This window comes from Myotis nattereri (assembly GCF_964212035.1).
Source record: "Myotis nattereri genome assembly, chromosome: 8".
NCBI lineage: Eukaryota > Metazoa > Chordata > Mammalia > Chiroptera > Vespertilionidae > Myotis > Myotis nattereri.
Window position 1 is genome coordinate 17,326,819 of NC_138083.1, and position 23,211 is coordinate 17,350,029.

Sequence of the window (23,211 nt, forward strand, 5' to 3'; positions counted from 1 at the left end):
TGTTGTGGTCATCCTGTCCTTTGGAAGTAGGCTTTGCATATAAGCACTGTCCAGGAGAACTTCCTGTGATGATGGAAATGTTCTATAGTCTGCACTGTCCTGAATGGTAGCCTCCTGTGGCTGGCGAGCACTTCAAGTGTGGCTAGGGGAACCGAGGAACTGAATTTTTAATTGAATTTCATTTAATAAAAAAAAAATTTAAATAGCCACATGGGGCAAGTGGCTACCACACTGGACAGCAAAAGATATACCATTCACTGAATAACTTTTTTTTTTAAGGAAGTTCTATAGAGTTGTGGCCTGGTCTTGATTAAGATGAGATGGACTTGAGTAGGGAGTAGGTGAACAAACTGAATTGGACTTTGATTCATGTGCAAAGCCACTGAGAAAGCCCAAGAAAATTCACCATCATCAGCCAGAGCAGACAAGTCTATGGACAGCGAACTTTCGAAGGTTAGGTCCCAGGTTGGATGGTTGGGCCCCAGGAAGGGTTCCCAGACTCAGAATGAAAATAAAACAACAGAGACAACTAAACCCCTCCAACCAGGCTCTTCCTAAATGTCTGGTCTCAAGAAGTCAGGCCTGGGGCCTCTGGGCAGCAGCCCCTCCTCGTGACTGAGGTGCCCTGCTGTCCTACTGAGTCCTGCACTTCCTGGGGGCAATTGAGCAGATGGAGAGAGAAAGACAAATTGTGAAGGGTTCTGGGAGCTGCCTCTGGAATTTCCCTGCACTGCAACCCAGGTACACATTGGGAACCGTACTCCCTACGGGCTGCGAAGAACTTTCTAGAACTCCAAGTCTCTTTGTCTTTAAGGATGCAGCAGCGCTGCCTGCCTCAACCTGTTTCCTTGAGGTTGTGAGTCTTACCCCCGGAGGCTGGGACTGTAGGACTTCTGCCGCCTCCTCCTCACTCAGATTCAGCTGCAGCCATATGGAGTGGGTGTGGAGAAGCCGGTCCAAAATGCTGAGCCTGCTGGAGAGGCTGTCATAGCCAGAGTCCCGGGGGCAGGTCTTCACATCCTTTTCCTGGGAACAGCCATCGTCCTTGTGTCTTACCATGCTGGGAAAGAGAGAGTGGGCAGGGGTCAAATGGCTGCGGCACAGCTTCCCTAACAGAGACGGTTCTACAACCTCGTAGGCTAGGCCTGTCCTAGCACATACCCCATCTTGTCATCACCACCTACTTGTCTTCCCTCCAGAATGGAAACCTGAGGGCAAACACCAGGTTATATTTCCCTCCGTAGCCCCAATATTAACTGGCAAACTCAACAACACTCAACAGACCCCACCTTCTATTTCTAACCCAGTTTGTTAAAGATTCTAAACATCCTAAGTGCTGTTTAGTCTATCTTCTGGCATAAAGCATTTCTTCCTTTGGGCACAGACCCCTAAGTACTAAATTCCATATGAGAACCATGAAGTCCTAAAGCTCAAGAGACTATATCATAAGAATGACCATGGCATGCTCTAAGCAAAAATAAACCATTCACATGCAGGCAACCTCATTTTGTGTCCAAATGAATTGCATTTCATTTCTTTTCACCCAGGTAGGAATTTTATTACTAATATTATTTATAATGAAACCTTACAGTGGTATGTTGCTATGCTATTCATAAAATTATGAACAAATTGACATTGTTCATAATCACCACAAAGTGGAAATAGCCCAAATTTCTATCAGGTAATAAATGGATAAATAAAATGTGGCATAGCCATACTTTTTTTTCAGCATAATATTCATTCATCCTTTTATGAATAAAGTACTGATCCATGCTACAACATGGATGAATCTTGAAGACATCATGCTGAATGAAAAACCCCAGACACAAAAGGCCTAATATTCTATGTTTTCATGTATATGAAATATTTAGATAGATAAATATATACTGACAGAAAGATTAGTGGCTGCCCGGGACTGGGAAGGGGTGCAGGATGGGTAGTGATTGCAAATGAGTATGGAGTTTCCTTTTGATGAAATGAAAATGTTCTGGAATGAGATGTGTGAATATACTGAAAACCACTGAATCTTACACATTAGATTTTGAACTGTATGTTATATGAGTGAAAGCTCAATAAAAAAGATATCACACTGACTTCTGCGGCTGCCTTTGACCCCAACATTAATCCCGTTATTGAGCATTTAGCCCCCATTTTACAAATGAGGAAACTGAGGCCCAAGAAGTTATCAAGCTGTCCTGAGTTATAAATAGCCATGAGACGGCAGAACTAGAAATTCAAGTGGTCTGGTGTTCACCCAGCTCTGCGGTAACGAGTAAGATCATGATCACAGGATAGCTTGTACCGATGTGGTTTCTACCCCCGGCCAGGGCCTTTACAAACATTTTCTCATTTACTCCTCTCAACAGCCCTGAAAGCAAGATACTAGGATCCCACTTTAAAAAGAGAGGACTGGGAGGCTCAGACTGACTGAGTGACTTGCTCAAGGACATGGCTCTGTTAAGAGAGGGAAGTGGAAATTCCGAGCCAAGGCTGGTCAGCTCGGGGGTCTCTTCCCCTCTCCCACACTCAGAACTCTCACTTTCCCTGGTCTCAATGAGCTGGTCACCAACTCCTGTCCTGCAGCAGCCAGCGGGACCATCAAACCTGACCCTTCATGTCTGAAGGGCCAAGTTCAGGTTGGAATACAAACGACTTGAAATGTCTAACCTTTCTCCCACCCCCAGCCCCAAGTGTGTAGCCTGGGTGAAGTCCTCAACACTGAAAAAGATGAGGGATGGTTCCAAATATAAGGTGAGACGGGGGGTAGGAGGTGTGCTATTTCCATGTGGACCTCTCCACTCCGAGGAAGGTGGACTGAATATGGAAGAAGCCCATCCAAGGTGATCATTTTGGGGTCTCCTTTGGGTAACAACCCATAATGGATAGCCTGTGGGCTGGCCAGGAACCCCATCCTAACTTCTCCCCTATACCTTCTTGACTTTCTACATCTCTAAAGACTCATGTCAAGAGTTCCATTTAGTTTTCTCTCAAATATGTGTTTCCCTTTACCTCTGCTACATGTTTCCAGATGGAGAATCTGACAAGAAAGGGCAATTTCTCATTGTACATATGACATTCCAGGGCCTCTGGGTATTTTGAAGTGAATCTTTGCAGCTAATAAGAACACACTCTTCAAAATGAATCTGGTGTTAAAATTCCTTTCACATCAGGTAAGAGGAGACTTTAGACCAGCGATTCTCAACCCTGGCTGCCTATTACTAAAATTGCGTGGGGAGCTTAAAAATATTTTGATGGCCAGACTGCACCCAGATAAAATAAATCACACACATGGGGTAGGATGCAAGCATCAGAATTTTTTCAAGTTCCCCAGACAATCCTGACATGCAGCCAAGTTTACAACCACTGCTTTGGACCCGCCTTTGAACCTACATTAGAATCACCTGGGGTTTGTTAAACAACAGATTCCTGGTTTCAGCCCCATATATTCTAATCCTGAAGAGTTGGGGTGGGCCTGGGACTCTACATTTCCACCAAGATCTGGGTGATGTTGCCAGTCTGAGGAGCACTTGCTTGAGACCTAAGTGCAAAATATGCACTGGAACTCAGATCCAATTAGGTTTTGTTTTTTTGTGTGTGTTTTTTTAGGGGGGAGGGGGGGCAGTAGCATGACATTGAGCGAACTCACAACCCAATTAAAATAACATTTTATTCCTGCCGTCTCGAGTTGGCGATATTTTACCAAGACCAAATTCTGCAACCTCTAAACAGCAACCCTGACACCCAGGTGTGCTGAGAGTAAACATGTTGACAGTCTTCCTTCCTTAGGAGGGTACATCCCTTGACACCTCAGTTGTTTCAAGAAGCTAAAAACTTTGTTCTGACAACTGACCTCAGCCGAAAGAGCCGGGGCCTCAACAGGGAGCTGGTAAATAAGATTCATGGGGCCTCATAAAGGAGCAACCATAAATTAGACCTTGTCTTTGCCAATGACTAAGCAAGTGCCTTTATTCAGCTAGCTATTCTTTGATGTTTGTGGCCTGTTATTACAGAACAAATTGGCTTTTATCAGCCAGCCTAAAGGACAGCCTTCAGAAAGAACTAATGAAGGAAATGCTGAACCTATAGTGAATGCTGGTGGTGCCCTGCCCAGTCCCCCTGTATCAGATCGGGCACCCATGCCCCTGCTGTCCCCTTTTCTTGAACATACCTGGGAAGTTATGCTCTCCCTTGGGAGCGGATGCACTGCTAATGACACAGGGTGTAGAGGAGTGGTCTTTTTGCCTACGGGTAGGACAACTCTGGGGTGCTATTCACGCTTCAGAGCTCCCTGTCCTCAGGCTGAGGCTAGACTTGAGCGGGCCCCAATTCTCTGCCTGGTTTCCTCCCGTTCCACCCTGTATCCTTCAGTCCTGCACACGCTGCTCCCGAGCCTCCCTCAAGAGATCACAGCACAGGAATCCCTCCCTGCCTCAGGCTCTGCACTTAGGGAACTCCACCTAAAACAGAAGCTGATGAGAAATAGAAACTTGTAATTAATAGAAACTTGTAATCCCTAAGACAGATGTCTGCTCGCAAATAAATATAAGGGAGGGCAAAGAATGAGTGGCTTACAAAAGATGAAACAATGTGATCTAACCTAAGAGATAGTGTGATGGTGCAGTCACAGTGGGAAGGCCTCATGAGAGACCCACCTCTTTCTGAGCTTCGTCTTTCCAACCTGGACGTGGAAACCCCACCACCAGGTAGAACTGATGCAAGCATGAATCATGAGTGGATGCTCACATGAGTCGCTGGAAGGTGTTAGGGGACAGGTCATTCGCCATCTTAAAACGTCACCCCAGAGTTTGCTTATCATGAAGAGGAAAGGGGACCTGACAATGGAGAAACATGGCAGACATCAACTGAACCAACTGATCAGCCTCCAAAAGTGCCACAGCTGCGATGCTCTGAGGTGCAGCCAAAGCTGGACATGTGGCCTGGCAGAGACTGACCTTCATGTAGAGCAGTGGTTCTCAACCTTCTGGCGCTTTAAATCCAGTTCCTCGTGGTGTGACCCCCAACCTTAAAATTATTTTCGTTGCTACTTCATAACTGTAATGTTGCTACTGTTATGAATCGTAATGTAAATATCTGATACACAGGATGGTCTTAGGCGACCCCTGTGAAAGGGTCTTTCGACCGCCAAAGGGGTCGCGACCCATAGGTTGAGAACCGCCAGTTTAGGGTTATAACTCAGCCTCGGTTAACTCAGATTCCTCTAAAATTTAGAAGGTTTGTGTAATGTTCTCGTAATTTGCTCAGAGTCCCACAGAAAATCCAAGGCTTAGTGAGATGTTTATCCACGCCCACGCAATCCCCGACGTCAATGGCAGCCAGAACTGTTTTTCAGAAACAGCCCAGGAAGTCTTGCGGGACCAGGCGGTGAATGGAGCAGCCTGAAGGACCCCCCAGTGACCTCCTCATGCACTTCCTTCATAAAACTAAAGTATCCTCCCAGGGGCAGAGACTTTCTGCCAGTTTTGAACATACTCTGTATGCGCAGCCACATTTCCTGACTGTGAGTGGGCTGGCAGGTCCCCACCTACGCTCACAATGACAAAGTCTACCTTGTGTTTATGCACGATTTTCCCTAACAAAGATGGGTCCGATGCTCTGTTCAGGGGCACTGCTCTGGGAACCATCCCTGGTGTGTCCTTGCCGGCTGGCTTGTATGATTAAGTTCCTTCTCATAAAATCACCTTGAAGTTGTGTCTCTGGGCTGGTGACTACTGAGCATTCGGCCCGGGTTCGGCCTGGTAACAGAGGTTATATTATCACCTGCGTAGTTTTCTTGCCCCAAAATGTGTTTGAGCTGAACCTACGCAAGAGGATCAGACAAATCCAAAACTTCATGCTCTTTCTGTAAAACCACTGGCCTGAACGCTTCAAAATGTCAATATCATTTTTTTTAAAGGCTGACTGTAGATAAAACAAGAATAAAGAGATATGATTACTAATGATATAGTGAGCACAGAACTGATCACATATGGCATAAGAATGACAAACAGCTATAAAGGACATTTAGGGATATTTGAATAAGCATGGATAATAGGGAATATGACATTGATGTTTATTTTCCTGAGTGTGATAATTTTAATATGGTTCTTGTTCTTAAGAGATGCATACTGAAGAATTTAGGGGCACAGTGTGAAAATGTTGGAAAGTAAGTGGTAAAAGCTAAGCTCCCTCACTCCCTCAAAAAAAAAAAAAAAGGTACCCTAGGTGGTTTGGCTCTGTGGATAGAGCGTTGGCCTGCGGACTGAAGGGTCCCAAGTTCGATTCTGGTCAAGGGCACATGCCCAGGTTGAGGGCTCAACCCTCAGTGTGGGGCGTGCAGGAGGCAGCCGATCAATGATTCTCTCTCATCATTGATCTTTCTATCTTTATTTTATTTTTTTTTAAAATATATTTTATTGATTTTTCACAGAGAGGAAGGGAGAGAGATAGTTAGAAACATCGATGAGAGAGAAACATCGATCAGCTGCCTCCTGCACATCTCCTACTGGGGATATGCCTGCAACCAAGGTACATGCCCTTGACCGGAATCGAACCTGGGATCTTTCAGTCCGCAGACCAACGCTCTATCCACTGAGCCAAACCGGTTTTGGCGATCTTTCTATCTTTAAAGGTAAAAGTATAAAGGTAAAGAAAATGTGGCAAAATTTCAACAACTGGTCAATTTAAATGAACAGCAATACTCTTCATGCAACTTTTCTGGAACATTTAAGAATGCTTGAAATTTCTCAAAATAATCCTGTTTTCATGTGTCTAGGTCTGCATTCATGGGGCGATGAAGCTCAAGTATGAATTCAGTGAGACACACACCCACATGTAAAAATACTCGGCAAGCCATAGAATGCCCCACAAATGTAAGGTGGCTCTGGGGGCGGAGAACAAACACTAGAGAACTCGACACTGTCTCTGTTCCCATTTCAAACAACCCAGGCCTCATGGATCTGAAGCTATTACACCCACTCAGGGGGCAGCGCTTGCCAGCACCAGCTACCTTCTGGTCACACCCAGTTTAAGGCTGCATTCCCTTCATTCCCTGGGCCAGGTGTTAGTAGGCAGCCCAGGCAGGTGCAAGAAGAAGTGACTGCAGAAAGTGCATTCTAATGCAGTGAGGCAGGATGGTAACAAGCTAGGGAAATTCCTTGGCAAGTAGCATGGGGAAACTGAGACAGCTAGCTGAACAAACTGTCAGAGCAATTTACCACCAGTTACAGAAGGTCACCTCCTGTAGATCACATCTAGTTGCATTTCAGTCCAGGCCCAGAAAAGCAGCAGAACCAGGTGGGCAACGCTAGGACCAGCTGCAATGTCTAATAACTTCGGCCCTGGTACTGACCAATCAGCAGAGACCTTGTTGCTGAAAGGGCACACCTGGAAAATTGATGAATATTCTGCTGAAACCCTCCCCGGAGATCTCCCCTAAAATTCCCACCTGCGAGAAAGAGATAAAGCCCTCAAGACAAAGGATGCTAGCGCAGGCTCTTTGAGTATGCTCATGCCTTTCCTTTCTCTGGCACGAACTTTCTCCTAAACTTAAAGGATCCCCATGAGACTTGCAACCAGGGGAGCAATGGGCAGCAGCAACTTGTCCCAGGCTAACCCCCTGAACCTGTCTCCAAGGCCCCCTTTCCTCTGACTTCCCAGTGAGCTAAAGCAGCCCAGCCTAGTGTTGCTTCTTCTATGCTGCGCCCTTCCCTGTTTCGCTATCCCCAGCTTGAATAAACATTCCCTCATAGTCACCTGGACTTGTGCTGTGAAATCTTTCCTGCACGAAGTCAAGAACCCACACACTACCAGCTGGCCCTAGGCAGCCCCGCTCAGGGCCAGGTCCCCTTTCCAGTAATAGCAGGACAGGCAGAAAGCCACTAGGCATAGTTTTAGCGAGTTTCACAGGATCAGATTCATCTCAGAGAAACCAATAACTTGCAGCCATTTCTAAACAATGCTCTCTCTCGCCCTAAAACAGAATTCCAGAGGATGGCGTAATCTATCAATGCAGCTCCTCGTGACCAGGTACTCAGGAAGCTCCCTTGCCCCTCTCAGTACACCACCCCCTCTCCCCAGGCTCCATCCCAAACAACACAGCAGGGGTAGACTTTGACTCTACTGTCCAGTGTGATTTTTCAAATCTCTCTCTATAAAAACCTAAGCGACTGTTAAGACTGGTTGCTACGACATGCACTGACCACCAGGCGGCAGACACTCAACACAGGAGCTGCCCCCTGGTGGTCAGTGCGCTCCCACAGCCAAGCTCCCATGGCTGGCCAACCTCCCACTGTCCCTCCCCAAGGCCGGCCTGGCTGAGGGACCCCACTCTTGCACAAATTTGTGCACTGGGCCGCTAGTTAATAATTGACAAAGCGATACATAAAACACATAAAACTTTGATATCAGGTTGTTTCTGTGGAAAAAACACTGGTGTATTAAATATAGTTGACAAACTTCTCTATGTAAGAATATAATATATAGATAATATTATATCAGTATATAAAAATCCTGTTTTGTTGAATAGCAAAAATAAAGCTTAAGAGAACTAAGATATAAAGCAAAATGACAAGTCCTTACTATCAACAAGGCTGGTATACGTCCATGTATAAGGTCTTAGCACTGGCACAGGGCTCTGGATGGCTCTGTGCTCAGTGTCAGGACACGGGGACAAAACGAGTAGGGCCCCCAAACCTTCTCCACGTGAGTCAAAAACACACCTTCATTAAGCTGAACGATTATATATTTTAAGTGGGCAATTTGTATCCACAGCCGTGATAAGATGTGCTTGATTTTTTTTGAAGGATACGACTGGTTTCAATTAAATACATAAAGAGTACTAAGAATTTTCCTGTCTACAGCAGACTGCCTACTAAGAATTTTCCTGTCTACAGCAGACTGCCTGATCAAAGTTCAACTAAAGAGAGTGGTACAGTTAATTAACAACTTCTGGAAACCTCTCACAGAATGAGTGGCAAGTCCTCTTGGAACTGAATCAGGTGGAAGGGGCCTCTGATCAAGTAATGCTCCCCGAACCCTCGTTCCACGCTTCTCAGGCTCCCTCGGTGTGTGCGTGTGTGAGTGTGGGTACTTAGCACAAACACGATCCCATCTGCCCTGGAATCTGGTACATTTGTGAACTGCCTTCTTGTTCTGTTTTGTTCCTACTTGCGGAGTTAATGGGCTCTGTGAATTGAGTCACCTGGAGACGGCTGGCTGACTGAGTCAGCAGAACCGGGTGGAGGGCAGATCATCACAGCCTCCTAAAATGCACTTGGCCTGGCCCCTGTCTCCTTCCCTGCTCCCCATGCCTGGCCCCAGGGACCACCCTTGGTCTCCAATATCAGACTTTACCAAGGTGTGGGAGGGAATTCTCTTCTTGGGAGGGCATCCCTGCTTGTGCCGCCTGCTCCGGCCAGGCCAATCCCAGTGTTGGATGCAGGACTGAGTAGTAATCCACAAGGGCTGCCCTGGATTTGGAATTTGAAGGAATGAGTGGCAGGCTCCACCCGAGTCTTACCTTCCCAGGCTGTACCTGGATTTCCAGCAAAGTGTCCCTGAAAACCCTTAGGAAAGACTCAGTGCTCTTCAGCCTGAGGGCTGGTTCCCTGACGGTCCCCAGTGAGCCTACCAGACTTAAGAAGACCAATAGTTTTTTCCTTGTTTACACGGTAAATGCCTAATAAACAGCCACAGAATGAATCAAGACAAATTGATGGGGCTAATTATTATCAATAGGATGTTAACTGCATCAACAAAACAAAACAAAACAAAGCAAAACAAAAATAAACAACAAAAGCGGAGCCCAGTGTTCCAAGGTGCCTTTGCCTAGGACCTAATTACGGCTAAGTTTCATCACATCGCCTGTCTCCCTAACATAGTGGTCGGCAAACCGCGGCTCGCGAGCCACATGTGGCTCTTTGGCCTCTTGAGTGTGGCTCTTCCACAAAATACCACGTGCGGGCGCGCACGTACAGTGCAAAGTTGACTTAAAACTTTAAGTAAAGTTTATTAAGTTAATTGTAGGGAACATTGTGGAGTGAAAGAAGATGTTGAGAAAGGTATGTTGAGATAGTTTGGACATATAGAGAGGATGAATGAAAGGAGACAGACGAAACAAGTATACAAGACGACTGTGAATGGGAGAGTTGGAAGGGGTCGACCTCAGCGAACGTACCTCAATCAGACTGAGGACGTTTTTAGCAAAGGCCAGCGTAGGAGTACCCAAATTAAGTTAATAATAATGTACCTACCTATATAGTTTAAGTTTAAAAAATTTGGCTCTCAAAAGAAATTTCAATCGTTGTACTGTTGACATTTGGCTCTGTTGACTAATGAGTTTGCCAACCACTGCCTTAACATAAAGAGCTGCTATAAGGTGAAAAAACTTTGTAGATTAATTCTAATATTTTATAACTTCTCGATGCTATTAAAAATTGACAACATTTCTCAAAGAGTGCTGCATATACCAAGGCAGTACATGAGAGCATGGTTTTTATTTGAATATCCAGGACTTATTTTAATAGTTACTTGTATTTAGTGGATGGTGGAGATATTAAATTTACTTTCCCCCCCAACTTTCCGTCTTAATCATTTTAAGTATACAGTTTGGGGGTATCACACATAATCATATCATTGTACAACCATCACTACCATTTATCTCCAGATCTGTTTCCTCTTGCAAAACTGAAACTTTAAACTTACTAAACAACTAGAGGCCTGATGCACAAAATTCGTGTAAGAGTAGGCCTTCCTTCCCCCCGACTGCCGGCACTGGCTTCCCTCTGGCACCCGGGATTTGGGCTTCGCTCGAAGCCCCAGCTTCGTCCGGAGGGACATCTGGTCTAATTAGCATACTACACTTTTATTATTATAGATAACTCTGAGTTCCCCCCTCCTCCCATTCCAGGCAACCACCATTCTAGTTTCTGTCTCTATGATTTTGACTACTCTAAGAACCTTACATAAGAGGACCATACAGTGCTTGTCTTTTCATGACTGGCTTACTAAATTTACTTTTTATTTATTTATTTTTTAAAAATATAATTTTATTGATTTCAGAGAGGAAAGGAGAGGGAGAGAGAGAAAGAGAGAGAGAGAGAGATAGAAACATCCATGATGAGAGAGAATCATTGATTGGCTGCCTCCTGCATGCCCCACACTGGGGATCAAGCCCACAAGTGGGGCATGTGACCTGACCGGGAATCGAACTGTGACCTCCTGTTGCATAGGTAGATGCTCAACCACTGTGTTATACCAGCCGGGCCTGAATTTACTTTTTAAAATAAATGTAGATGGCGAGTCAATTTAAAGAAATAGGCAATTAACAGTAAAGATGCTGTATGAGTAAAAGAAAAACTGTAACACAACAGAGGAAATTTGGGATAAGATAATTTGGATTAGAACATAATATTTTTCCTGTATTAATGTTTATAAACCTCCCTCTTAGATTCCAGGGGGAAGATCGCCCTGAAAAATGTATCTGTGTGCCACTGCTCAGCCCCTCTTTCCAGTGTTCAAGCTGTTCCTGAGGGTCTATTGCTGTAACTGGCCCCTAAGCTACCTGTCAAAAGCAAGCTCAGATCCTGTCTCCTCCCCTGTCTCCTGTAGCTGCAAGTGAACTTTAGGCACAGGTAATTCTTTTACCCATTTTGTTTACACCTCGGGGGCACTCACCCCATTTTATGAGGCATTATATATATGTGCTTCTCTCTCTCACTAGCCTGGCTCTATTCAGGCCTAGCCAGGGCAGGCATTGATTAAATGACTGCTGCACATGAGCAGGGGCTGGGGAGGAGGTGATCTGCAGACAACAGATCTGTTCCTGCGAGGGAAGAAGGGGAGAAGCTCAGCGGACAAAGAGAAACATGGCGGGCACTGGGTCTCCCTTAGCTCCTTTCTGCACCCCCGCCCCCACCCGCCCATTACCTCTGATTCAGGCCTTTCCTCAGCCAAGTCCCAACAACAGAATCACCTGGCTGCTCCGTTTCAGTCTCAGGAGACAAAGTGTTCTTGTTTCCGTGTTTATCAGGAAATGGGTGGCAAAAATCCCCTCAGCTACCAAGAGCTCCCCCCCGCTCCCCCTTGAGCCATCCTAAGGTCTGGGGTGAGAAAACAAAGCAACCCAAATCCTCCCAAAACAACAAATCCAAACTTTTAGCATCCCCTTCCTCTTGGCTCATGAGTTTCCTTTATGCACAGCCCCTCTCCAACTCCCCGTCAACTAGCAAGGGGTGGCTCTGGGTATAAAAGTCACTGCTGAGTCTGAGCCTAGAACTGTAACTGTAGCCCATGGACACAGGGCATTGGTGATCAGTGCTCCAACATTGGCAATGAGATTTAGGTTCCAACAAAAGAACTGATCACACCAGCCGGCTGACCACAGAAAGAGGTAGGAGTACTAGTAAATAGTACTGACAGGAAAGCTGCCCGAGGTTAAGGCAGGTGCAGGGAGTGAGGTATGGAAAAACCCAAAGTGGGAACCACACCAGCAACAAGGGGGTGGGGGTGGGGGGGAGCTTTAGCAGCCAGTTATCAATGAGTTCTCATTTACCCAGAGTCAAAACCCATTTCCTGCACATGTAAATGCATTAACATTAAAATGCTAACTTTTGGCCCTGGCTGGTGTTGCTCGGTGGTTAAAGTGTCAGCCCACTCACTGAAGGGTCTCAGGTTTGATTCCCGATCAAGGTCACATACCTGGGTTGCGGTTCACTCCCCACCCCAGATCGGGACCAGTGGGGAGGCAACCAGTTGGTGTCAATGTGTCTCTCTTACATAGATGTTTCTTTCTCCTCCCCCCTCCTTCTGTCCCTCCCTTCCACTCTCTCTGCAAAGCAATGGGAAAAAATATCCTCAGGTGAGATTACAAAAGAAAGCTAACTTTTGTAAGGCATGTCATAGTTTCCATCTAGTCAACCCCCGACTCTAGTCTTCCCTCGGCCTCATAACCTTCAATGGCTAATGGAAAGAGCATTTGTCGGCAGACGTGAATCAAAGCCTCAGTTGCTTATTGATACCTGTAAGGCCTTGACCTGTTACTACATGTCATTTAGCCTCAGTTTCCCCGTCTCTAAAGATAGATTATTGTTGGGGAAAAAAAGGGAATATGGTACTAAAACAAAATCTGAAAAGAACTGATTCTAAGAGCCTGGACTATCTTGAGAACGCTGGGTAAAAAGTCTGCTTAGTAGAGTTTCCAGAATGTCTCTTTAATTGTCTCCTAATTTTAGAAATCCATAAAAACGAAGCAAAGCAATGTGTTTCCATCCTAGGACACAAAGACTATTCTATAAACAAAATTCTGGGGCTAGTTTTGTCATTTCAATGGCAACCTTTTTTGAGGGTGGCTCCTGCCTGGCAGGCCCTTGAGGCTGGAGCCATCTCCATCCTTGGTAGATCTAGACCCAACCTATACTCTGGTGCTGGCCATCCTCAACATTCAGACGGAAAGAAAAAAGAATGAAAGGCTACTTCTCTTGATATTTTTAAATTAAAATGTCCACCCATCTCTCACCTCTCTGGGGCCTCCCTTCCTCATTCTGCTGGTGCTGAGCCTTCAGCTGTGTCCCAGCCTCACAAAGCCTTTTCACATGACGCTGCCTCAACCTGCTGCCAGGGCAGGAAGGTGCAGCCCAGGACGTGGCACTACTATGGAGGGTTCAGGATGCCAGCTACAAGAGGCCAATGAAGAGGTGTCTTAAGAGTTAAGGACCAGACAGAAGCTGGAGTCCTGGAGCAGTAAATCCTTGTGTATACAGGAAGAAGAAAGCAAACACAGCCCAAATGGCAAGCAGTGGCAAAGATGCCAGGCTGGGTAGAAGCTGGATCCAGGGCCTCCAGGACTGGGAGAAGAGAAGTGATGGATCTGTGATCAGTGGTTTCTGAAAATATATTAATAGAAAAGGCCTCTTATGTAGAGAGACAGAGAAAACAACAGCTCATACTGAAGAGATCCATCTGATAAAAATTTCTGGCACAGGGACCAATTCTAATTTTTGTTAAACACATATGCATACACATAGCAAACAAAGAATTCCCAGAAAACCTTCAATTTCAAAGATACCTAGTAGTTGACGTCCAGTGATTCCTTAATCACATTCAATCATGAAAACAGTTCTTTAGAATCTCTGAGGCTGAATTACACGCCTACTCTGTAGTATTTAAGTTGGGAGAAGAAGGGAAGTAAAAATTCATTCTGGCTAAAGAAGGGGCATTGGCTAGTTTCTCGGTTTATTGCTGAGAAATTACCAGGTGAGTTGAGGAAACTTACCCACCACCCAAGATGGGAAAGCAATGGGCAGAGGCCTCAGGTAGGCAATATTCTTGTAAGGATCCTGGCCTGTTTACCTACATTGTGAGAGATAGTACAGGCCACCCTTCTATCTCCTATTTGAGGTGAAAATGTTAGAAATTAATGATAGAACGGGGCTTGGGACCACTTCTCTGACTTGTGCCGTTTACTGACCCTACACCAGTGGATATGCCAATCCCTTGGGGCCTTTTTTGTCCTCTTAAATTCCAAAAGGAAAATGACTGACATATTTCGCATCGCAGATTTTATTCCTGCACGGCTAAGGACTGCTGCTTTCGGCGGGAGGAGGCCTCGACGTCTTAAAAGAGGTTTCTAAAACCATGTCGCAGGGCATTTGCGAAAAACTTTCAGGACCTTCGGCGGATTTTTAAGTTCTAGCTACTGAGGGCTGGGAAGAGAGAACAGCACGGAAATGGGAACAAAAATGTGTGTCTGCCTCCGGGGACGAGGCACTGCCATTTTCACAAGAGGAGGAAGATTTGGTGGCTGTTTTTTTTTTTGCTTATGAACTTCCTCTCGTGGACTCTTCAGCGAAGGCTGAAAAGGGCAGATATGGAGCCAACGCTGGCAGGGACCTTCATTCATTCCTGTAAAACTAAGAAATGAAACAAAGAACCTGTTGTCCCGGGCACCCCTGCAGCTGAAAACAGGAGAAGGCGCCAGGCGGCTCCCAGTCTTGGCCCACTGACCTTGAGCCTAAGCAGCGGCATGCACCAGGCTTCACAAATTGGCAAGCATTTCGTGGATTTGCAATTGTTAGCCTTTAAGTGCCTTTGATTACTCTGGTGTTATTTCATAGCTGGATTCAGTCCGTACTGCACTCTAACCAAGCAGATATTTAGTGGCAGAATCAACTACCAACATAGCAAGGCAAGGTCTGTAAAGGGTAAAATATATCTATCTTAGAGTCCGCCTTGTGAAAATTGTGTGTACCTAGGGGAGCCAGCCTAGGATACACTGTGGATTTCCAGGATGCTAAAAACACACACACACTGGTAAGTCAGTGAAATCATGTGTGGTCTACCATTTAAATGCACAGAAAAACAAGGAAAGGATACATACAAGGCAAAGAAATCAGACAGCCAACAAGCTAACAGGCCCCTGGCTCAGGGCTTGGGCACATCCTAAGGTCCCCCAGCATCTGAGAGCAGGCCACTCTCCTGGGACAGTAGCACCCAGTGATGGCGAACCCCTAACACGCGTGTCAGAGGTGACACACGAACTCATTTTTTTGGTTGATTTTTCTTTGTTAAATGGCATTTAAATATATAAAATAAATATCAAAAATATAAGTCTTTGTTTTACTATGGTTGCAAATATCAAAAAATCTCCGTATGTGACACGGCACCAGAGTTAAGTTAGGGTTTTTCAAAACGCTGACAAGCCGAGCTCAAAAGGTTCGCCATCACTGGTTGCACCTGTCCGAAAGGTTGGTTTTTGTGTGTGTGTGCGCGTGTTTTTTTTTTCCTTTCCTGTGAGCTCCAGTCTGGTTCAATAGGTCAGGAGAGGCTCACATCATTTGCTACATAATAGCAATTATATTTTGCAGTATCTTAGGCCCCTTGAAAAAAGTGTCTGGTGTTATCAAAGTTTATTGTTTCTTCTTGCACAGGATCTATTTCTAAGAACTGTAAGTGTACATTCCCATAATTCTTGGAAATTTGTTGGTGCCTGCCTGTCCATATTCTTTCTCAAAGAATATCTGATGGGAAACAGAATAGAGAAACTCTGTGACTATTGGGTAGGGATTGTGTTCGGAGAGGCAGCTGAAAATCTACTCATCTGAAACACCCAAGTCACACCAGAGACACGGCTGCTCTTTCCTCCAGTGGGGAGGGGTGGGCATTGCTTTGTTCAAACCAGAGGAGGTTACGTAGCGGAAACAGTTTTGCAAAAAGACATTTTCCTACCGTGCCCACTGAAGATGTTCTGTTGTGACTAGCTTGGTCAATTGCCCGAAAGGTGTTTTCTGATTTCAAGCCACCAGGAGTGTTTGGAATATGAGTGTTCAGAATATGATTTCAAGGAATTCTATGAGATTGTCTAACTCTTTGCTCCTACTGTTACCAATGCAGCAACCATTAAGTTCAACTTAAAGAAAATATTTATTGAGTGGGTGCTATTTGCCAAAACACCTAGACCAGCGGTTCTCAACCTGTGGGTCGCGACCCCTTTGGCGGTCGAACGACCCTTTCACAGGGGTCGCCTAAGACCATCCTGCATATCAGATATTTACATTACGATTCATAACAGTAGCAACATTACAGTTATGAAGTAGCAAAATAAATAATTTTATGGTTGGGTCACAACATGAGGAACTGTATTTAAAGGGCCAGAGGTTGAGAACCACTGACCTAGACAGTGGAGCCTGACGTTTTATACAACCTAAGGGAGAAAGAACTGTAAACAAGCATCCTATAATGGAATGAGTACATAATAGAGGAATATACTAGATGCCCTGGGGACCTTGGGGAGGAAGCAGGTCATTCCAGGTAGGAGGTTGTTTGGTCCGTCTTAAATGGTGAGACCTATTATATTAGGGAAACTGTGTTGTTGTTTTTTTGTTTGTGTGTTTTTTAAAGAACATGTAAGATTTCTATTTTATTATTATTACCAAAGTAGAACTTTACACTGTGCAAAAAGAACAATGCAAAAATATGAAACTAAATACGACCATGAACCCACACCTGAGACAAAACCGCTTTTGATTGTTTGCTTGCTCTCTTATTTCTTTGCCTGGGTGTGTGTCTTTTTAATGCCTGGAAACCATGATGAACGAAGAGAGGTATTTCTATGTTGTGACTCAAGTACTTATCTCAGTGCTGTGGGACTCAGGAGTGGGGACTCTCCAGTTTTAGCAGCGTATCATTTTACAATTTTCACATGTCTAGTCTAAGTTCCAGGCTAAAGTCATGGGAATTCTGAGCTAGCAGCCAGTTCACTGGTTCATATTTATGGAAACCGTAACTTTATACAAAGGATTATCGAGGGTCAGGGGGCGAAGGAGATGAAAAGAGAAAATAACCTAGAAATTATGAGAAAAGTACAAATATATATGTACTTCTATTATTTATATTTCTGCTCATGAATCTTAGATCATAAACTCATAGCAAAACAAACAAAACCCAGTGAATTTCTTCCCATCTTTTAGATTTGCTTGCTTTACTTTGTTCAATATGCAGAAATATTATATGCAGAAATATTCACCATGCCATGAATTGGTTTGGTCAAGGCCATTAGCTGCATGATAACTAAGAAACATATGTGCCTAAATCTGATATAATTATCTTTGGAACTTAAATCTTCTAAGCTTAGAATAAATCTGCATCTATCCAATAGTTTTCCATATTAAAAAAAAATATGTCCTCCATTTCAGTGACTTTGAATACAGAATTTAATGTCACTTTATATTATTTCTTCCCATCTTTTCCTTTTTAAACATCAGATAAAAAGTAACTATTCTTTGTTGATTTATACCAACTTTTACTCTTCTAAGGATTTTGGGGAGTGTATATGAGGTCATTAGGAAGCAAGTTCAAGTCATTGATGCAAAAATCGTTTTTGCATTTTGTCTTCTTGCACAGTATCTGTGCCTCATCAGTGTTAGTCAGCAAAACAAATCTTTTCCTCTTTTCCATACTTGGACTGATGAGGAAGTGGGGCTTGAATGTAGGGGAAAGAGATTCTGGTCTCTCTTCTTTTCTAGGGAGGATGCTTAAGGCCTGTCACACATTTTCAACTTTCTTTTTTTTTATGCACTGGCTGGGATCCCCTAATTGCTTGACAAGGGTGAAGTCTTTTTTATACAAGAGGCTTCTGATGCTCGAATACTTTTAGAAGATCCAAAGGGCTAGCACCTTTCATTCGTCCGATCAACACACTGACTGAGTGGATGCTACATGACAGACACTATTCTAGGCACTGGAAAAAACAGCACCAGACACAGACCAAGCCCCCGCTGTCAAAACGCCCACCTTCTAGTGCCGGGAGGCAGAAAATGCACAATTACTCAAGTGAATATATTTCAGGTCTGCACAAGTTCTAGAAAGAAAAATAAAGCCAGCTAAGGTGACAGAAGAAAGGCAGGGTCCAAGGGTGAATGCTTCCTGGAGGAAGGGCATTCCAGGCAGAGGGAACAGCAAGCACAAAGGCTGCTTAGCAAGAAGCTGGCGGGCCTGGAGCAGAGCGCTGAAGGGGAAGAGACGGTAAGAGAAGAGATGGTGAGGGGATGTGAGTCATATCCTGTGGGGACTCCGAAGGCCATGGTGGGGATTTTGGTTTTCAATGAAAAACTACTGAAGGGCTTTGAACAGGAGTGACATGACGTGGATTTAAATGAACTAAAGTCAGATCAGTTTCGATGCTGCTTAGCTAACGCCCAGAGAAGCGGGGAGGGGTGAAAGTAGAGACAGCAGGCAGGGTTCTACTGTCCTGGTGCTGGTGAAAAGTGGTCTGATCCTGGATCTAAGTTAAAGGTAGAGATGCCAGGATTTAGAGATGGATGGGAGGACGTCAGGAAAGAAGGAGAGGCACCAGGGATGACTGAGGGCCCAAGCACCTGGAGGCATGGTCACTGGGACAGGAAGACCAGGGAAGAAGCAGGTCTGTGAAGGGAACCACGGGGTCGGTCTTGGTCTTTTTAAGTTTGCCCTCCCAAAGGTCAGGCTGAGTGGGCAGCTGGATGCAAACGTCTGGATTCCAAGAGAGGGCAGGCCTAGGGATGTAAGTTGGGAATCACCGATACACAGACGTATTCAAGCCGCGGGACTGACTGAAATTACCTAGGAAATCAGAGATCTCTTTCAGTAAACCATGCATGTGTGTACCACGTGCCAGCACCGGGCGAAGTCCTTCGCAGCTAGGCATTCACTTAATCTTCCTAACAACTCTGGGGCCAAGTTCCCTCATTATCCTCACTTCACTGAGGCAGAGATGCTTCCGTGTCTTCCTCGAGGGTGGTGGGGGAGAGAAGAGGAGATGTGAAGAGGAGAGGCCCAAGCAGTGAGCTCTGGGTGCTCCAGGGTTAGGGGGGGCAAGAAGATAAGCAGGAGCCAGCCAGGAGCCTCGAAGCAGCAGCTGGTGAGGGGAGAGGAACCAGGGCTCAGGGCATCCCAGAAGCCAAGCCAAGCAAGTGTCCCAGCCAGGGGGGGGGGTCTCCCGTGTCAGGCGATGCCGGTAGGTCAGGTGGGCTGGGAAGTGGGAACTGACTATTGGGCGGAAAAAAGGGACACCTGCACTCTCGCCAACCTGGTTTTGAAATTCACTCCCATTTTGAATGCAGGCAAAAAAATCTCAGCAGCTGAAGCTTTGCCCCAACCAAAACTCTAGATGTTTCCATGATCTGCGCATAAGTATTGCTTATTCTCTTCTCCGCTTCCAGAGGACAGCAGCTCCTAGTCCCACTGCCAGGCCTCATCATTCGATGTGTTAATAAAGAAGTACCAATGCTATGAAACCATGCATTTTTACATTCTAACCATTGTATCCCACTATAATTGTTTTCCCCTTGTCCTCCATATTTTACTTTATGCATTCAAAATATTAATCTGCAAAGGGGTTCATAATACAAGAAGAGGTTTCAGATCTCAAGCTCATCTCACTATTAACCACGAAAGAGCAACGAAAAGCCAATGCAGGTTGGGGAACAGCGATTTCTAACCTAGGGCACCGGCCTGAAACTTAATCCAGCATTCAACAAACTAGGGAACCACAGACACTTCCTGGTGACTGTGGGTGGCGTGGGTGAGGTCATATCACAGCTCACACTCACCAACCATGAGGCTGCAAAAGGCCCCTCCACTGCCAGGCATCTGTGCAGCCACCAGAACACGCCCAGTTAAGGTCCTGAGGGGCCGACTGCTTCTTCTCTCTCCAGTGTTCCCACTGGAGGCGGCCCTGCCTGCTTCCCTGCGACCACCCACAGCTCTGCTCCGCCTTCACTGTGGAAACAACACCATGTCCTCCGTCCCCTCCTTCTGGGTTATCCGTCCCTCCTGACGTCACTGGCAAAACGGAGGAACTGATAGCAAAGTCACCAATCCACGCTTCTAAAACTCAGCGAGAGACGCCAGCACAGAAGCCACAGCCTTCTTAGTGAGACTTTTACCACAAAATACGGGTCCCTCATCAGCAGAAAGAGGGTCACACAGCACAGTTAGCAGCTTCAATGAGTTCCAGCTACAATGCATTTAGAACAGTGACTGGCACGTGGTAAACACCATAGGCATTGTTAAATCAAGACAATCTTGCCTTTTTTCCCCTTCTTTCCCATCAAAGAACGTGCCAAGTAAAATGCCTCTGAAGTTTCATAAAATCAGTGTAAACCAACATAGCATTCAAGAATACATATGGACCTGATAAAACCAAGTTATAGTCACTCTTCAATTTAAAAAGAAAAGACTAGCAGCGATGTTAAAGATTAAATGAAGGCCCAGCTCTCCCACTGCAATGCCCACTGCAGTCAGAGACCAAGCTGTTGCCAGTCCTTACTTATCACATTATTACTCCTTCCCGCAAGCCTAGCATCTCCGTGGCTTATACGTAGGAAGGGTCCTGTCCTCTGCAGAGTTTGGGGTTCACCTTGTAGTATTATGTTTCCTGGATGTGGGGAAATCAGTGCTATGAACTCTCTCTTCTTTACTTTTTTGTCATTAGCCGAGACTCCCAATTTATTTTTAGCTTAGTAATGAAAAGGGTAAGGAGAAATCCCCTGGCTAAAGTTCCACGGAGTTTAAAACTACTCTGAATGGAAGGTGGAAAGAGAATCAGAAATCATGGTGTACTTGTCCAGATTATGGGGGGAAAGTTCACCAATCAAAGCCACTCACATTGAAATCAAGAGAAATTATAAAATGCCTAGTTCTGCTCCAAGTGGCTTGGGGGCCACCTGGTCTACCCCTGTCGTTTTGTAGAGAAGGAAACGTAAGGCAGAAGGTGCACAGCTACGGGAGAATACAGTTCCTCCAGAGACATAGGAGTTAAAGCACCACCTTACAGCTGCCAAGTGGGATTGCCACTCTCCCCTTGGGCTAGGGCAGGGAACCAGTCCTGCCAGTTTAAAATTTGCCTGGACAACCAAACCCAGCTGGTTCCCCTGCCTGCCTTTGCAGTTCGACTCCTGCCTGTCTCAAGACTTGCAAGCAAATCCAACTGGGTGAAGCTCACCCTCACCCTGCACAGGCAGCCTCAACCCCATTTCCTGGGGAAAAGGGCACACAGATCACAAATCTGGCCTCTCAAGCACCAACTGTCCATGCCGTCCAGCCGTCAGTATATTCTGTTGTTTTGCTAGCAATGAATTACACGGTCCAAGAGCTGGATGAGGTTTGACAAGCTCCTCCAACCTGCCACCCCCACCCTGATCTGGCACCTCCATTCTCCAGATAAAGATCAGTCCCTTACTACCTACTCTGATCCATGAAATACGTTCACAACATATCATGCTTAACCAGGACAACACACTGCCTCCCCTTTCTTAGTCATTTACAATCACATCCAACTGTCAGAACGCGGGGCTGCACCGCAGGCTAACGGCTATGGTGGGTGCTGGGGGTTTTCTGACCTGAGAACGCAAAATGAGTCCATCCTCTGAGCGCTCCCCTGTAAACCTCCTGGAGACTGATACAGGCTACACTGAGTTCTATTTTGCGCACGGAGGATCCTGCTGCGTTATTGTTTCCATCACTGTGAGTAGGTGGATATGGCAGATAGAATTTTAGGTTTCCGGGTTCTGGTGCCAGGAGGAAGGGAAAGGTGGTAAAGTTCAAGTGCCTTCGCAGGGATTAAAATAAACAAGCAGACAGCTGGTTCCTAGGCCACGCCCACCTCCTCCAGGGTTTCATCTGGAGCGGCCACCACACTCCCAGTTCCCAAACTTGAGGAGCCCCGGAAACGGCACAGTCCTCAACACGAATAGGGTCCGCTTAGCTCCCATCTCGCCTCATCGCCTCGGTCACCTGTGGGCTTCGGTGGGTTCCAGGCCATTGTCCAGGCTGACATCTGTCTGCACCATCTCCTGTTTCAGTTCTCCGATCTCCGAGGCGATCGTGTCAATAAGCTATTCAAAGACAAAAATAGTGTGACGTCAGGAAGTGGAAGTGAAAAGGCGTGCCCAGGGCCTGGGGAGCTTCAGACACTTCAGTAGGGGCACACAGATGACCATTTTTTTTTTTTTTTTTTTTTTTTTTTTTACCATGGCTCTGTGAATTTCCTCTACTCAGAGGAAAGAAATAAAAAGGGAGGGAGCAGCTTCTTCTTAGAAAGAGGAAGAACGCTGTTTCGGTACTGCCCTGAAAAAATATTATGACACTCAGTTTGGTTTCTCAATATGAACCAAAAAGGAATAAGCAAATCCTGGTCAAATCAGGCCTCAACACTCATACTGTCAAGGTGAATTCCCTGGATTAAAACTTATACAATCATTATTCTGGTTACAGGAATAAGCACATTTTAAAGACGTACACAGCTTGCAAATCAATTCCCAGTGACACTAAACTTATTTCTCACTTTATTTTTATTTTTTTCTGGTCAGAGAAAACTGTTAGGGAAAAGGGAAGAGAGGGCTACATTGGGCTGGAAGTGTGTGAGTGGGTGGGTGGGTGAACCATGAGGAGAATGGAGGGGGAAAGGCGTGGTCTTTTGTCCTCTACCCACATGCTGGGCAAGGGTTACATCTGTCCCTAAAGTTTGGTCTAAATTCTTGAGCCCACATATATCCACTCATTCAGCAGACTCTTTCCTGGTTATAATTAGGCACTGTATGTGTAGAGCGGCTCTTAAAGTGTGCCATTGCTCACGAATTTTTTTAAATGTTATACAAATTTACGATGTCAACACGTAATTGCTTATTTTTAAAAAACAAATATCTTAACATTTTCTTCACTTATTTTCTAATACAGCAA

General features: G+C 45.4%; 1 protein-coding gene across 1 annotated transcript in view; it reads right to left on the reverse strand.

The window, feature by feature from the left end:
• Positions 1-22,342, reverse strand: part of RIN2 (Ras and Rab interactor 2) — a 65,792-nt gene extending 43,450 nt beyond the window's left edge. Inside the window, exons 1-2 of the mRNA XM_081097216.1 lie at positions 22,267-22,342; positions 868-1,060 (exon numbers count right to left, since the gene is read on the reverse strand). Of these exons, the coding sequence (XP_080953342.1) occupies positions 868-1,060; positions 22,267-22,322 (249 nt within the window). The 5' untranslated portion in view covers positions 22,323-22,342. The remainder of the gene's footprint in view (positions 1-867; positions 1,061-22,266) is intronic.
• Between the last annotated feature and the right edge of the window lie 869 nt (positions 22,343-23,211).